The sequence below is a fragment of the Balaenoptera musculus genome, chromosome 13 (assembly GCF_009873245.2).
Source record: "Balaenoptera musculus isolate JJ_BM4_2016_0621 chromosome 13, mBalMus1.pri.v3, whole genome shotgun sequence".
In the NCBI taxonomy this organism is placed as follows: Eukaryota; Metazoa; Chordata; class Mammalia; order Artiodactyla; family Balaenopteridae; genus Balaenoptera; species Balaenoptera musculus.
The window spans coordinates 27,341,151-27,358,256 of NC_045797.1; the positions used below are offsets into that span (position 1 = coordinate 27,341,151).

Consider the following 17,106-nt stretch of genomic DNA (forward strand, 5'->3'; position numbering starts at 1 on the left):
TTTTATCTGTGCTGGCTGTTCTAAACTTCCACTGGTCAGAAGAAAGCAGAAAGGACCACTGGTGGCTGAACTGAGAAGACCAGGGTGGCTCCTTCAGCCTCCTCAATGGACTTACTTCTAAGAAGTCACAAGAGTTTAGAAAGGATCTGTCCTCTCTGAAAGATTCCTCCGAAAGCCCTCCACCTCAAGATCTTGAAAAAGAGGGATGAAAAGACTGAGCCAAAAGAATACGGAAGTAGAAGGGGTAGACAAGGTAACGTAATGCATTTAACTCAAACCCAGAGGAACCCTGGGAGCAAAGCCAGGCGAGGCCAGGGCTAAATAAGGTGATGTCAGAAGAAAGGAAGCAACTCCACACCTCCCAGCCACTGCTAGGACTGAGAAAGCAACCAAAGCTAAACTTCCAGACAGGGGCCACTCAGGTGGAGCTCCTCCCCTGGCAGAGTGGACCTACACTCTGCCTAACAAGGACTAGAGGCTGTGAAGCACTCAGCCCAAGAAGGATGATGATTTTCTCTTTTCTACCTGTTGGGTGAGTACATATAAAGCTACAATTCTGAGCTGCAGTCAAGACATTTATGAGTAAAACTCCTGTGCCCAAATAATTTGCAAAATGAATTCTAAGTCTTTTAAGTTTTATTTAAATAACCTCCAGTTAGAACAGAGTGGGCCAAATACTACCCCTTCCTCGTAATACCATTTCACCAAGACAGAGTAAGCACAGCCTGCCAGCCACTCCTGTGAGAGCTGGGGTGCCTCTCAATGGGGGTGGCCACGACCTCGGCCCCGGCCAGCAGCTGGGGGGACATCCACTGTTGAGCGAGGGTTCTTGATGGTTTCATCTACGGACACGATAAGGCACGCAGCCTCAGAGGCTGCAGTCAGGGCATTGATCCGCACCATAGCTGGCTCCCACACGAAGGCCTCAAAGTTGTCAGCTATGTCCTCATTGTTGATGTCCACACCGTACCACATGCCCCCCTGAAAGAGCAGAAAAGGAGGGAAAGTGACGTGGAACTGCTCTCAAATTTCTTCTTGCACACCCTCTGAACGACTCGGATTGTTAGGAATCTTCAGGCTCTCTGAACCCGCTGGCATCTCCCTGAGGAAGGTGGCATCACAACAGGAGCCTGGAAGCCTCCTCCCGCCCCTACCCCACCCCCAACCTGAGAAGTGCTGACCACAGAAGACCTCCGGGCCCTCTCCCAGGCAAGCTGCTGGCTTTTAGGGAGGCCCCATCCTCAGGTCACCTGAGGACTGCGTATGTCAAACCAGGCTTCTCAAGAGGAACACTTTCCAATCCCTTATCTCATTTCATCATCTCACTGCTTCCATTAGTCCCGATTTTACAGACAAGGAAATAGACAAAGTGACTTACTTAAAGTTGTAACACAAGTCAGAAACTAAGTCACTCACTAAATGCTGCTGTCACCACACTGAGCATTTAACAGACAGCATTTAAGAAACATCTCTAAATGAGTATTTGCTAAACAGCAGATGAACAAATTAAATTCTCAGAGAGATCACAACTTGGAGGTGGTAGAGCCATGGCCGGACTGCTGTCAGCAGGGCCCTGGAGTGCTTCACCACCAAGGAACCCAGTACACATGGTATGTGCTTCCAGGCAGGAGGGCACAGGGTTCCTTTGGTTCCTCTCACTGCACCGTGAGGAGTGATCAGACTCTTGGAAGAAGCACTGAACAAACCCTGGAACCACCAGTCCCAGCACTGGTCTTTCCTTCTGACCTCAGAGGAGGCAGGCAGTTGGTACTGGGTTTGGTTCCAGCACTATCACCTGGGCTGACCACACAGAGCTTGAGTAAGCACAACACACACTCAGAGTCTAGCCCCGTCCATCCAGTCCCTGGACACGGAGGAGAGGAATAACCCACCTGGGCATGCCGAGCCCGCAGCTTGTTGAGGATGTTTGTGGCATCAAAGCCAGCATTGTCACACAGCTGGCGTGGGATAATTTCCAACGCCTTGGCATAGGCCCCAATCAATAGCTGCTGTTTTCCTGGAATGGTCCTTGAGTAATCTCGCAGGTACTTGGAGAGCTCCATCTCAATGGCACCGCCACCAGCCACCACTGAATCATTCTGCAGAGACCAGACCCACCACTAAATGCAAGGGGTCCCCCGGTCTAAGCTCCAGCCATGGCCAAATTGGGCCGTTCAGTCAATAGGCCCTCTAGCCCAGAAAGAGGGCTGGTTCCACATTCCCTCCCTCAGCCCAAGCCCCAGGAAGCCCAGACATGGACCGTGTCTAGCACATCCCAACTTCAATCTGGTGAACCTTATGGTTTCTGACCATCTTCAAGGTCACCTGTAGCTTGAGGGCACTGGCACAATCCCTGGGATGGCTGACTCCATCAGCTCCACAGCTGCTCACAAGAACAAGTCTTAGCTTTTAAGGCAGCATGACTTATTTTGAGAGACTGAGGCTGTTTCTTTATCATCTGTGAGACAAATCAGGGCCCACATGCCCCACATGGAAGGACAGGTTATACAGGGAAGGAATCACCACACAAATCCAGGGTCTCATCAGCTCAAGAGACAGAGTGAGCTGTGCAGGCTGGAAGCTCCCAGCCTAGTACCTTGATGGCCCTTCTGACAATCATGATGGCGTCATGCAGGGACCGCTCTGTCTCCTCCATAAACTGCTCAGCGCCACCACGGAGGATGATAGTACAAGTCTTGGCCTTGGGGCAGCCTTTGAAGAAATTGTACCTACACCCAGGGTCAAATCATACTTGTGAACTCCTTTCTGCTGCCAACCCGCTGTGTTCTAACCTCACCAAGTCCTCCCAACACTCAGCAGCTGCTCTTCTGTTCCTCACTAAGGTTCTCCAAGCCCACCCTTAAAGACATGTTCTTGGGAAGGTCTAGGGCTGTACCACAGGGGCATAAAAGATTGTGGAATCAGACTTCAGACCCAACTTGATCTTCTTCCCTCCCAAATCACTCTATATATCTGAGCTCTTTATGCCCCAAGAGATATAAGACCTCAGAAGAGAAGAGCATGTGCTATACATACACCACACCCCAAAGATGGCAGAAGGCCATCAGGCAAGTCTCGTGAGCTAGGCACACAGGGAGCCCAGGCCTACTGCTCACCTCTCGCCTCCAATCTGGGTCTCTTCAAAGACCTGGCAGCGGCCCAGAACATCTGATGACAGAGCGTTCACACTGGTCTGGATGGAGCCTCCGCAAGCCTGAAGAACACAAGACAACATCATCTAGCAGTGAAGGCTCACACGAGGCCAGAAGTGAGCTTCCTGACCCTTAGTCTTAAAGCCAATTCCCATGTTAGACTGCCATGGTGCCCCGGAGCTCTCCTTACTGGATGACCCACTCTCACCCTTGACCTCCAGGCTCCCTCTGGAAGAGGAGAAAACAAAACAGAACTAAGACACACGAAGGGCAAACAAGCCTGGTTAAAAGGAGATGGTGACCCTTTGTTTCACCCAATACCCCCTCCCCTAAACTAGGGTGCTTTGGGCCCAGCGACTGAAGTCAGGATCAGTGCTTTAGACCTGAAGCATCTTTGGTGAGATGCTCAAGAAGAAAGGGAGGAAACCTGGCCGGAAGCATCCAGACTGGAGTTTAGCCAGCTAATCATAGCCCTACTGCTAGGTTTCCTTACAAATTAGCTTTCCTGACTTGTTTGGTTAGATTAACTCTTGTATACTGAGCATATACACACTGGAACTGGAGTGTTTCATGGCAAAAAGAGTTAAGAAGACAGGTCTAGATTCACATACCAACTACTCCGGTACACCAGGGGTAACTGAAAACCCCCCTGGGGCCACAAAGACCAAGAAGCAGCCTGTGAAAGTTTGGTTACCATCATTGTCCTCTTCAGGTCCTCCTCCGGCACTCGGCCAGCACAGAACATGTCCCTGTCAGCAAAGTACTGGGTGGCCACGTCCCCAATGGGGAGTTTGGACAAGACGACTTTGGCTCCGGAGTGATGGATCCTCTCTAACTTGTCATAAAGAATGTTCCATTCAGCATCAACAATTGCCTGATAATCCTGAAGAGACCCAGAAAAGGATAAGGATGCTTTGGGGTGGAGGTTAGCCTATATGGTATGTTAAAACATAACACACCCCCGCCAAATAAAATATACTGATTTATTTGGGAATTAACAGGGGTAAACAGAATAGCCTCCTCTCAGTCCAAATATACAAGGACCCTATAAGGTAACTTAGGAATCACCTAAAACTTTCAAACACAAAGGCAGAAAGTAACCCCAGGACTGGGAGCTACTCCAGAGCTAGCACTTGCTACGGTGTGAGACATACTTTAGCCCGGCTAAGTTCTAGCTCCTCTGAGGCACTGCACCCATGGAGTTACCAATGACAAGACCCTTTCCCCCAAAGGCCATTCTGTGTTGGGGACACATTTTCCAAGAATACTTGCTTACAGATGGGTGACACTGCTACCTCCAGAGACAGCCTTGGTGATATCAATGTTGGGAGCACACCTGTCCTTACAACACGGGACCCAGTATAGAAGGGGCAGAGTTCACATCTGCTCAAATAAGAGGAATCAAAATACTGGGCTCACTATATAGCTGAGAGGCCCCTGCAAGCCCCTTCCCTGGGGCCAGAGGATAATATTTCAGCATGTTTGCCCTATCCAAACCTCCTCAGGTCCAGGTCACTGAGAGAGAGCATAGAGTGAGAAAAGAAGTGGGCCCAGTATTTAGACATTAATATTTAGGGGGATAGGAGGAGAAAGGAGCCCATAGGTACCTGAGAAACAAAGATAAGCCCAAGATAGCCACAAAGGCCCGAGGCTGTGGCCCAGAATGTTGCCCATCTCCATGCCACTGCCAGCTGGTAGGGCCTACCTCAACCGTGTGGACTCTGATTTCCGCATTATCCTTCTCAGCTTTCAGCTCGAGCTCAACATTTAAAAGGGCAATCATTGGATTATGGTACTTTTTGGGTTGCATTTCAAACCCAGCATAAGAGAAAGTCTTCTTGAATGCAACACCAGCTACAAGTTGGGACTCCTGTTTAAAAAAACAAACAGTTCAACAGTTCAGTACTGGCATGAAATGAAATCAAGTTAGTGGTGTGCTGGACTAATAATGCATGTCCATTTCTGTGAACCTGAAGGAGTTAACCATGTTTTTATTTCACTGTTGTAACAAAGTTTTTCCATCATCCTAAAAGCTAGGAAAAATACAGAACATATTTTGGTTGTGCCTTCCGTATAAGGAAAACCAGTTTGCTTGCAGAGACTAAGCATGGTAAAGGCCTGTTTGGGCTGTTCTCTAAGACTGACTTCCAAAGCAGGTGCCAAGGGATGCACTTTGATCCCAACTCCCCACCTCCCAGTCTTCTACACATACGTACACATACCCCTCCCTACCTGTACTGCACACGAGCACACACATACCTGTGTGCTGTAGCCTAAGTGCTTCCTCTTTCCAGATGAAAACAAAAGGTCCTAAGCGTCAGAAATTTCCTGCGGTTCCCAAGCTATCATTGTGGCTACTCCCATCTTGATCCCTCAAAATATGAACTACTACCACTTGTTCCATAACAGAGCTTGCTGTGGGGTGGATTTAACAGCAGGGCATAATAGAAAGCATGCTGCACTTGGGAGTGGCTTCAGTAGTATCAGAAGGCAGGTTCAAATCTCAGATCTCTTTCTTACTAAAAAACCTAGTCATTTCTCACTCCGTAAAGAAGGGTGTATTCAGTAAGTGAAGTAAGTCAGAAAGAGAAAGACAAATACCATATGATATCACTTACATGTGGAATCTAAAATATGACACAAACGAACTCATCTATGAAACAGAAACACTCACAGAAACAGACTTGTGGCTGCCAAGGGATGGGGGCGATGGACTGGGAATTTGGGATTAGCAGATGCAAACTATTATATATACAGTGGATAAACAACAAGGTCCTACTATATAGCACAGGAAACTATATCCAGTATCCCGTGGTAAACCATAACGGAAAAGAGTATGAAAAAGAATATATACATATATATGTATAACTGAATCACTTTGTTGTACAGCAGAAATTAACACAACACTGTAAATCAACTATATGTCAAAAAAATAAATCTTTTTAAATAGTGTATTCAGTTCAACGACCTATATGTTCTCTGCCACTGCTAATCTACAATCCTAGCCTATAATACTGTAGCCTATCGGTGAAACAAATTCCTACATCATTCAAATCCACAGCCTCCTAAAGGGGGTGATGCCTGAGCTGACTCAAGATGGATGAGCAGAAATTAGTCAAACAGAAAAAAGAAAGATGTTCCCAAGAGACAGAGGCAGTGTGGTGCAATCAGGGGATGAAAAGCTACCTGCAGTTGCTGGAATACAAAACAAGAGGGCAGGGACCAGTTTAGGAGAATCTTAAAGGCTCTGCTAAGGCCTGACTCTTATCCTGTACACAATGTGGAACCCCAATATGCTTTACACACAGAGTGTAAATTGGGCAACTTCACGCTGCAACAAAAAATAGAATGGACTTAGGGGATGCAAGACTGGAGGAAGAGTGATCACTACCAGGACAATGGTCTAGTAAAAGAGACAGACTTAAGAAACAACAAATTGGTAGGTAAAATGAAACAACAGTGATCAACAGGTTGTGGGGAATTGGAAATATTTTTAAGGATGACCCTAGGCTTCTGGGTTGAGTGACTGAATAGTGGTGGTGATACCAGCTATGTCAAGGAATACAGAAAATATTACAGGTCTGGAGGACAACATAATGAGTGCAGTAGCAGTGAGATCCAGGAATGTGAAGCTCGAGAGAGCTAAGGGCTGAAGATATAGATCAGGAAGTTTTCAGTTAATCCTGAGAATAAGTAAATAATTACTACCACCATTTACTGAATTGTGTGTGTCAAGTATTGTGTTAAGGGTTTTACATGCATTTAAGAGATGTGGGACAGTCTGAAGAACATACGTGTGGCCTGGAGCCCCTGGCTCTCTTGCCAGATAATATTATTAGTTCTGATCCCTAGTTTAGTGAATGCCAATCTAATCTCAAGGGTTTATGGAAGTAGGAAGGCCCAGGAGAAAGTGGAATATTGCTACCAAAGCAGTGTGTAAAGACAAAGTCGGCAAGCCATGATGCAAAGAATGGGCGGAAACATGAGTGGTAGTGGGGGCTGAAGATGGGGAATAGCTCAGATGACCTCCAGATTCCTCACAGCTTTATTATATAAAAAGAACCTCATCCCACTGACATGTGCCATGACAGGAGGAAGAGGAGGGAGGTGGACAGAATGAAAATGCAATTTGGAGGGGTAGAAGTCCCTCCAAAGACTTCAAAGAACAAGGGCCAGGATATAATATTTCAAGCAGGTCTTGTCCTGTCCAAATCACCTCAGGCTGAGGTCACCAAGGAAGAGTAAAGTAAGAAGTAGAGCAGGCCAAAGACTAGAAAAGGTCCAACATGGAGACACCAACATCAAAGGTTTCCAGACAGATACTTGTGTGTTAAAAAAGAACAAAGTTATAGTTATGCTGTGCAATATAGTGGCCACTAGCCAACATGTCTCTATTTAAATTTAAATAAGTGAAAAAATATGTTAAGTAGACAAAAGCAAGTTGCAGAACACTATGTATTACAACTGAGCATTTGTTTAAGAAAACAGTATTTACATTTGCACTTATAGATGCAGAGTACTTCTGGAAGGATGGGGACACGGACGGATGGGGACACACACACACACACACACACACACACACACAACAGTGGCTGTATCCGGGGCAGGAGTGGTGTAGGGAACATTTGTTTTTTCCTTTAGGAATTCTATACAGTTTGAATTATGTATTATCTATTCAAAATAAATGAATAAAAGAAGGGAGAGGTTGGCCGTATCACTTGGAGAAGAATGGACTGAAATGTACTTCTCATATTTATTGAGGGTTTTAGATGATCTATCAGAGCTAGTCCTATCCCCCTCCCACATTAACAATGAGATTCTTAAAATCAGCCAGTTCAATCTTCCATTCTGCTGACAAGTAAATATAGGTCTGCAGAGATTACAAAATGCACCTACAGGAGAAGCCTATAGCAGCAGTATGGGGAACAGCTCCAGTCTGCCTTCCAGCCCAACATGCATTCTCTCTGTTCCTGTACCGTGTGCTCTCCTCCTACACCAAGCTGTCTGAAGGGTCAATGGGAAAGCAAAAGCCTCCTAGGGAGGCCACGGCAGGCTCACCTCTAGGGCTCCACCCTGAACCTTCTTGATTCCAATCATCTTAAGCTGCAGCAAGTCATCGAGCATCATCACCGCATCCACCACCATCTTAGCGAAGAAGGCTTTCTGCTGGGAGATCAGCTTGGAGCTCAGAGCAGTCACGGCACATTTCTCTAGCAGCTTCCTCTGCTCCCTGGGACACAAGGGTGGGACTTGCATCAGGCCTTGAAAGCCCCTCTTACCTGACTCTACTGCAATGTGGAGATAGTTTCTGTTCTAGTCTCTAAACTCAGCCCTCAACAATTTCACCTTCTGTATCTTTAGGGCAGATTATCAGTGACAGGCGGTGACTGCAATCAAAGACGTTATGAATGATAGCTTTTAAACTACAACCTACAGCCTCTCTTGTAATGCATGGGCTGGGGCACAGCCAGAGGTCTAGCAAGAGCCAAACAGCCCCAGGCCATGCAGGGATTCCACATGCTTCTGCATTCAATTTGGTCAGGGGAAGTCAAGGTTCTGACAAAGCTCACTGCAAACTTACACTTTATCTTCCTTCTTCACAGTCACGGCGATCTCTTTGATCTTGTTAACTGCCTGCCAAGAACAGAAGCTGGGTGAGTATCTCAGGCTAAAAACAAACTGGAGAAGTGGATCCCAATAGCTCCTGCTAGCCCCTAATCTGTTTGCTCCCAAATCTCAAGCATTTCTACTCTACAGCTGAAACAACATTTCTAAGTCTTGTAGCTGCCCAGAAAAATATAAATCTCTATAGTTTAGAAAATGCCCAAAGTTAGAAATGTAGAGTAGGTATAGTTCTGAAGAATCATCAGGGTACATCAGGATTCAGCTCTGGATCTGCAGGTAACACACTAAAACAAATGAATGGAAACACACTATGACACTAAATTAGGCCAAATTTTCTGGCTTACAAACAGCACCTGTGACAACTTCTAGCACTTCATATATTAATTAGGTATGTTATATAATATACGATACACATATTTGTATGTTAAACATGGTATCTTTTCAAAGCCATCTTTTTCAAAAGATATCCGTTCATACTTACTTCTCATGTATGATTTCATTTTAATGCCACCACCCCAAAACAGAGATAGTAAAGAGACAAAGTAAGGCACAGAGGAACTGACTTACCCCAGGTTACAGAATGAAGGTCAAAGGTCAATAAAAGCAAGGTCTCAAGATGTGCCATGATGAAGTACTTGATAAAAACAAAAATAGCTCTCACCAAGAGCTTATTATCATAGTCTATCAGGAAAACTGAGGCTTAAAGAGATTAAGTAATATACCTAGTCAAAAGCTACTGAATGGTAGAACTGAGATTCCTAGGCAGTAGAATTCAGAAAATTTCCAAAGAACCTTGTTCCCAGTCCCTCCACACCCCAATAAAGATAGTATCCTAAGAGAAATACAAAGGTGCACAAAGCGCCCAAGTTCACCAGCACTCACATACCAACTGAGTGGCAGTGCGGAAAGCTCGGATGATGATCTGTGGGTGCAAACCTTCCTCCACATAGGGTTTCACCTGCTTCAGAAACTCTGCAGCCAGCAGGGTCACTGAGGTGGTGCCATCACCGACCTGGAAGAGGATGACAGTAAATTCACGTTTTCTCACGTTCAGGGATAAAGCCCCAAAACTCCACTTTTTAAGCAATCTACCCATTTAAACTGAGGACTGTTTAAATGGATATTAAGCCTTTTCTGGGAAGCACAGCTTTTTGCAACAAGTAGAAGAAAGGTGTTGGTGGATAGGTATTCACCCCATCTAATGGTCCTGGGCCACAAAATTAATTCCCCAGCCAGGCCATTCTCCAAAGAGGGCTGATTTGGACAAATTTCCCCAGACTATGAAATCATATATGTATATTAGCCAAGAACTTATTTATTACGGACAAGGTACTATGATAAGTAAGACAGTTCCAGAGATGCTTATAATACAATGCTCACATGTCACAAATAACCACAGTAGCAAGAGATATGAGATAAATATTCTTTAAGGAGCACAAAATACTACAGGAGTTTACAAAACAAACCTGTAAGGACCAGCTAAGGTCCTTTTTATTTTAAACACTATTTGGAATTAGCAGATCACTAGTCTGCTAATCTTTCTTACATGGCTATTTTCTGTGATAGGATCTAAACCTTATTTTTAATGAAGGAGAAAAAGAATAAGAGCTTTCTCTCTCTCTCTCTTTTTTTTAAGAATAAGAGCTTTTAAAAAAACTGGCTAACCTCTGATTTAGAAGATACTTATTTTTTACTCACTTATGTCCACTGTATAATATAAGGGACTTCAGGGAGAAAAAAAGGTTACTGTGGCAAAGGGTTTAAGCTGCCAAATTCCTGGACAGAAAGGTATTCCTTTGTTGAAAATATTAACCAATCAAATCTAGACTCTTCTCACTTTAATTTTATATAAGCCATACTGTTTTATAGGCTACTGGGTCCTAACAGACCTTTTGATATAACTTCAGGACATATCTGTAATACTCTGATATGCAAACTTGTCTCTCTCAACATTTATTATCAAGACTCCAGTGTCAGAAATGGTCTTTAAAAAGGCAGACGAGTTAATGTCACTGACTTGCACACATTAAGATGGTAAATTTTATGCTAAGTATATTTTACCATCATAAAAAAATTTTCTTTTAAAAAGAAAGGTAAACTGGAAACAGTCTCCAGCCCCATCTTATAAGGCAACCAACAGATGAGAGGTTAAATTATTTACCGAGCAATTCAAATGAATGACAGCACACAGGCCTGATCTTAAGATCTCAGCCACACAGTGGAAGAGCAGGAATATTAAAAGACTATTAATTCCACCTAAATATTTTCCCAAGCAATTACTTGTGAAATTATAATTTTAGACATAAAATCAAAATTTTTAAAGAAAGGACAGCAAAGGAGCAAGCAGGCATGTGTTTCACTGAAACACATAGGCTTGATTTTCCTACCTCAGCATCTTGGGATTTGGCAATGTCCACTAAAGTCTTTGCTGCAGGATGGACAACATCAAGGAGTTTCAGAATTGTGGCCCCATCATTAGAAATTGTTGCTTTGCCTTAAAAGGAACAAACACAAAGTAAAAATGTAAAGCCCTTTTCTTAAATTCTGTCTTCTAGTTGGACTTGGAGCCCATATACACATTATTGGGATGGGACAGAGGGGCTCATGGTGGGAATGAACTGATCTTTTTACAGAGTTAGCTCTGTGCGAAAAGGGCCACCTAAAATCACACATTCCAAAGACCATGAACTCCTGATTTTCCTTGAAATGAACAAATGAGCAAATGTGCAAAGAGCACACCTCTACTGGATGTAGAAAACATTTTTAAAAATAAGAATAAATAATCATTTAGATATTCTTAACAGTTGATACCCTAGTATTTCACTTGTAAATTAATACACTAAAACATAAGGGGGAATTTGTCTTGGCAACATGATACAATGGAAGTGACCACAGGCAACTCCGGAAGGTTCTATAGTGTTTCTAGGCTAAATCTCTCTACAAAGCAAGAGGCTCCTGAGCTGGGATTCTCCCATATATTCCCAGGGGGCTCAGCATTCAGGACAAAGTCTGAAAAGAAACTGCTTCACAGTGAGCAATCCTTCAGAGATCTTCAGAGCACTGAGATTTCTAATGCTAACCTCTGCTAGCCCCAAACACTCTGGGGGAGCCTCCTCTTCTGCAACTGGCCTGAGGAACTCTGCAGACTTACCTCGGCCATCCACAATGAGCTTGTCCATACCACGGGGGCCCAGGGTAGTTCTTACAGCCTCAGCAATCACCTGGCAGGCACTGATGTTACTTACAAGCTGGGGGATGCCTTGGGAGCTATCAGTCCCCTCTTTCAACAGGATAACTGGTGTGGGCTAGAGAAGAAAGAGCAATTGAATTTTTTTTTTTGTTTTTGAAAAATAATCATTCATTACATAAGACTTGAGGGAGAGGAAAAATGCTCTCATCTCCCCAGTAACAGAAATACCTGGAGGCCCTTTTAAACCACATTCCTCCAATGTCCATCCACTATATCCATTCCTTAAACTGCCTCTACCTCCAGAGATAGCATACTTGCAGGTGTGCCAGAAAATGGTTTGAGAAGTACTGATTTAGTCAAAAAGAACAAATCAAAGAATGTGTTCTCCAGTGCCCAAATGCATAAGCACAGCCCTTTCAACTGCTGACCTTATTCCCTGTTTTAAGGAATTAGGCCACGCTCAGTGTTCACCCTCCAGCAAACATCCATTTATCTGCATTAGAGCTTAATCGTAGAGAAGTATATGGGGCACTGATGCAAAACATAAGGTGCTAACAGCTTCAGATGTTGTCCTGGAGATGCCCAGGCAGACAGCCTTACCAATGATGTTTAGCTGGAGTGTAGAGAAATGGCTAGGCAGAGAAACAAATGGCACCTTTGTCCACCTCACAAAATGACAACAAATCTAATTTGCACAGCAATGTTTCCCTCTCTCATGCTGGTTCCATAAAGCCTCCTTGTGACTAATCTCCAACCAGATACCCTAAACAAGTTTTTCTCTATTTTGCATTGGTCTCCGGAACAGTCACTGTGCTCGCAGAGGCTTAATCTGTGGAACTGCTTTAGAAACTCTGGGAAGACAGGGATATCTGCTTATTTTAAAGCGCCTGCTTAGGTACCTTTGCTCCAGTGACCACTAGCAGACAGTAATTCCTTACCTTAGCACACAAGACTGCTTTCTCTCTGCATCCAAGGCTGTGCCTTCAGAGATGAGCTCATGAACCAGGCCCAGTCTTCCCTGCATTTGTGACTTATTTTATGTGTGTAAAACAAATTAAGGATAAATACCGTTGCAACATTTTTGCTATGTTAGTTATGCGTGTGCTATTACGCTATGCTTTGAAATTTATTTTTTCCTGTGGATTGCAATATAAAGTTTGAAAATCACTGCCCATGTCCACTCCTAGGGGGTACTTCAGGTGTCCGAGCAGGGAAGGCATAGGAAAGCACAGGGCTTTCTCAGCCCAACAAAAAGGAACCAGGAATTCACACCCTACAAAGTCGAGCAACCCATGAGGCTGACTCCACATTAACTGAGCAGTTTCTTTAAAAATTCGACTCCTTTGGCCAGTGTAGCTGGAGGGTAGTGAGTAAGTGGAAGACTGGAATGAGGCTGAAGAAGCAGGCAGGAACCAGGTCACTACTCACTTATAGACTATCGTTAAGTTTAGATTTTAGTCCTACAAAGAAGGGAAGCCCTGGAAAGGCTTTTAGCAGAGGAATGGCATAGTCTAATTTACATTGGGAAAAACCCAAAAAACAACTATAGAAAATGGGTAAGAAGAGGCAAGATATAATGTGCAAATGCATAAAAACAGGCTGGAAAAATGTACAACAAACTCTAATGAGTAAGAGTGGTAAGTAAAGAAAGTTTTGACACTTGGATATTTTGTTTTGTTTCAACTTTTTCTAACAAACATATCACACATTACTTTTTTTTTAAAGAATACTGGAAGGAAAATTCCTTCCTTTTCATGGTAGTATCCCAGGTTTAGTGGCAAGAAATGGCTTCTGCATACTCTCAGCCTTCCTTCAGGTTCCTCACAAGGAAAGCTGTGTCCCTCAAAAGGCCCCACCTTCTCCCAGTCCTGCTAAATCATTCCTCAGGGCAACCTCAAGTCACCTCTGGTCCAACCCTGCCCCGGATGAAGCCTTAGGTTTTAAATCAAAAACCAACTTGAGTCTTAATCCCTTCCTATTTCCTTCGACAGATTCTTTCACCTCTCCAAGGCTAACTTATCCAATGTTTTTATAAACTTTTTCTCCCTCTACCTCCAAATTGTACCCCCACCAACAAGAGCCACACTGCCCCGTTCTACCAAAACCACTTTCTTTCCACTAGGCCAGCAACTCCTCAGAGCCTCCATTCTTCCAAGTTTTCTCAACAGCCGTTAACATGAGCATTGGGAACAGGGGATCCCAGCACTCTCTCTGCTCCTTCTTGAGCATAATGTTTATATTGCCATCCATCTTAAAGTACAAGCTTCCCAAAGGTAAGGAGTACACTAATCTCAATGTGCAGAATGCCTAGATTTGGTCACATACAAAGCAATATACAGAAGCTTTTGGTGCTGAAAATTGAACTGTTACATATCAATTGACCCTTGAAGAGCATGGGTTTGAACTGTGTGGCTCCATTTATACCTGGATGTTTTTTCAATAGTAAATACTACAGTGTTACACTATCTGAGGTTGGTTGAATCCTCGGATACAGAGGAACCCCGGATATGGAGGGCTGACTAAATCATATGCAAATTTTCAACTGAGTGGCGTCAGGTCCCCTAACCCCCGAGCTCTTCAAGGGTCAACTACACTTGAAAATGCTTTATACAAGCCGTGAAATAAGGTAGCAGTCAGTTATTTTTGGAAAACCATCGGCAGCATGGTGATACTAAATTCACTGAAAATTCTTAAGTACAAAGCAAAGAGGGCTTGGAAGCAGCTCACCACGTTGTCCCCAAGTTCCCTACGCTTTAAAGGCCCTACAGAAATGGCAGGCTGGGTACAGAGATCATTTAAGGAGGGAAAGGTGGCAGGGCTGGATTGAGCCAAGCCAGGTCAATCAGGATGGGTCCTCTTCTATCCGTTTCAGGGGGGCAAGCACTACTATGGAAAGTCCAGCTTCTGTCCCTAAGTTACTTTCCAACCGCATTTTTACTCAAGTAAAGAAACAACAGCAGAATCCAGTAATCTGCCAAGGGTATCATGGAAGGCTTGGTAATTTCAGCTTAATAGTCTTCTTCTTCATCCTCCTTAAAAACTTTTACTAAGCATTATTAAGCTTGATGCTCTATAAAACAACAGGTGTTCATATGCTAAGGCATGTAGTTCTCAATACCACAAAGGCAAGCATACATTCTGTACGGCTGTACCAAAGACTGAGCTTTCTGGGGAACCCTTTTACCTCTCTTTCAATCACAGAAGGCTTCCAGAATATCAGGTACCAATTCAATAACAGCAAGGAGAATTCTTGGTGACTGAAGTTTCACACACCAAAAGGAGAGCTATAAATGGTCAATACAGCAAAGAAACAGAACAGACGTCAGTTCATGAAAAACCCAAGGTGGTGGTCTGGAGCCTCTTGGTGAAGGGTTTTATCACCAGTCAGAAGAATCTTGGTTCTGATCCCCAGTTCTTTAAAGGCCAACCAAAACTCTTATGGTAGCCTTGGCAGGAAGGTGGATTACAAGGACGAAAGGGCAAGCAACCACCTAGCAGACTAGCTAACATGCTGAGTGTTACTACCTGATGGGCACTTCATACGTATTCATTCATTTAATCCTCTTTAACAGACTGAGGGCCAGAAATGTAACACCATGCTCAAAGTCACACACCTAGTAAGTGGCAGAGCTAGTTACGAACCTAGGCATTCAGTGTAGCTCCAGAGCCCTTACTCTCCACTGCTCTACTATGCTGCCTCTGCACACAAGATGAAGATGACTTCAGGAATAGTAACGTTGAAGATGGACTGAAAAAGGCAGTACTGGAGGTATGAAAGGGAGAGGGAATACAGATTAGTGCCAGGTTCCTTCTATCTTGGGTACAGGCGGGATTCACAGGGCATGTGGCCATAATGAACACCTCATAAGTGTCAGTTTGACATCTACTAGGTCAGTGATAAGCTGAGGAAGCAGGAAAAGAACAGAGAACTGAGTTGGACTGGTAGGCTAGAATGAACGAGTGAACTGCCAAGTGCACAGGGAGCAGTATCTTAGGGTTTTGCTTCAAACACTTAAAAGCTGACCCTGTTCAACAGCAACTCAGGAGACACCACCGAGGTGCTTTGGGACCCACGTAAGGTTTCTGCAGCTCTGAGATGGAAAAAGGGACGCCGTGGAAGCGGGGAGGGGAGGAGGGCTACAGAGACACTCCAGGATTCACCAACCTCCCTAACTTAAGAAAACGAGAACCAGAGTTAGGTGGCCAACTAGAAAAGCCGCCTAATGTCACATCTGGAGGCGCAGACAGGGTCGGAGTCAGAGGCCGGGTCTTCCCACCTCTGATGCAGTGTCCCCATCTGCCCTACCTATTCTCCTGGCTGAAGAGTTGGACCTCCGACAACCAGCGGAGCCTGGTACATTCAGGTACATTATTTAAACGTAATAAATATGTGTTTACTTTATGAACGAGTGAGTTAATTAAAGTACGAGCGGAGAGGTCTGTTTCCATTTACGCAGCAAGTGAGCGACCATAGTTGAGACCTTGGGCTCGGCCCAACATAAGGTCCCCATGCTGCCTCTGCAGGTTCTAGGAAGCACCCGCTTCACATCCGCATTTTCCAGGGCAGCCAGAGCTTCCAAGTCTGGCCCTCGACCGCGTATGCACGCTCAACCCGCAGTCATTTAACCCATGTCATGATTATGGGGGCTCAGAAAACCGGGTGGCCGACGCGGGTTCGCGGCCCGAAGCACCCTGGGATTCGTAATCCCCAGCCGGCCAGACCAGAGCCTCCTCTTGAACCCCACACAACCCTCGCCGAGGGCCCCTGCTCCGTGCTCGGGCCCACCAGGCGGCGGCGGGCCGGGATCACCCACAGACAGGGCTCGGGGGAAGGACCGAGGCAGTAGGCTGGCGGCGGGTGGGGGCGGTGGGGGGGTCCTACTGTACCGGCCCCGGCCAGGCGGCGCCAGCTACCGACCAGATGGCAGCGGATGGAGCCAGATGCGCAAGACACCACTCACCATCATCTTGGAAGCCTATTCAGCGGCCCGCTACTCCTCTTCTCTGCGCCCGGGCCGCCCAGCAACCCCACAATGCTCCGCGCCAGAGAAACCCCCAGAAGCTTCGCCAAGTCTTTGGACCGGGAGAGGAAGGGGATGGGCCGCTTCCGCCACTCTATGGTTCGCTACCACAGAGTCG

At 45.2% G+C, this 17,106-nt stretch overlaps 1 protein-coding gene across 2 annotated transcripts; it reads right to left on the reverse strand.

Moving 5' to 3' along the window:
• Nucleotides 1-618: 618 nt before the first annotated feature.
• Nucleotides 619-17,089, reverse strand: CCT7 (chaperonin containing TCP1 subunit 7). 2 transcript variants are annotated; one of them, XM_036873125.1, is made up of 12 exons: nt 16,929-17,089; nt 11,929-12,082; nt 11,165-11,271; nt 9,664-9,789; nt 8,734-8,786; nt 8,211-8,382; nt 4,858-5,022; nt 3,847-4,035; nt 3,117-3,214; nt 2,597-2,729; nt 1,893-2,099; nt 619-981 (listed from the first exon to the last, which is right to left on the reverse strand). In XM_036873125.1, the coding sequence occupies exons 1-12, from the start codon at nt 16,932-16,934 to the stop codon at nt 760-762; spliced, it is 1,632 nt and encodes a 543-aa protein (XP_036729020.1). In that variant the 5' UTR covers nt 16,935-17,089; the 3' UTR covers nt 619-759. The 2 variants fall into 2 exon arrangements, with proteins under 2 accessions (XP_036729020.1, XP_036729021.1); XM_036873126.1 differs by lacking the exon at nt 16,929-17,089 and adding an exon at nt 15,152-15,173.
• Nucleotides 17,090-17,106: the final 17 nt, after the last annotated feature.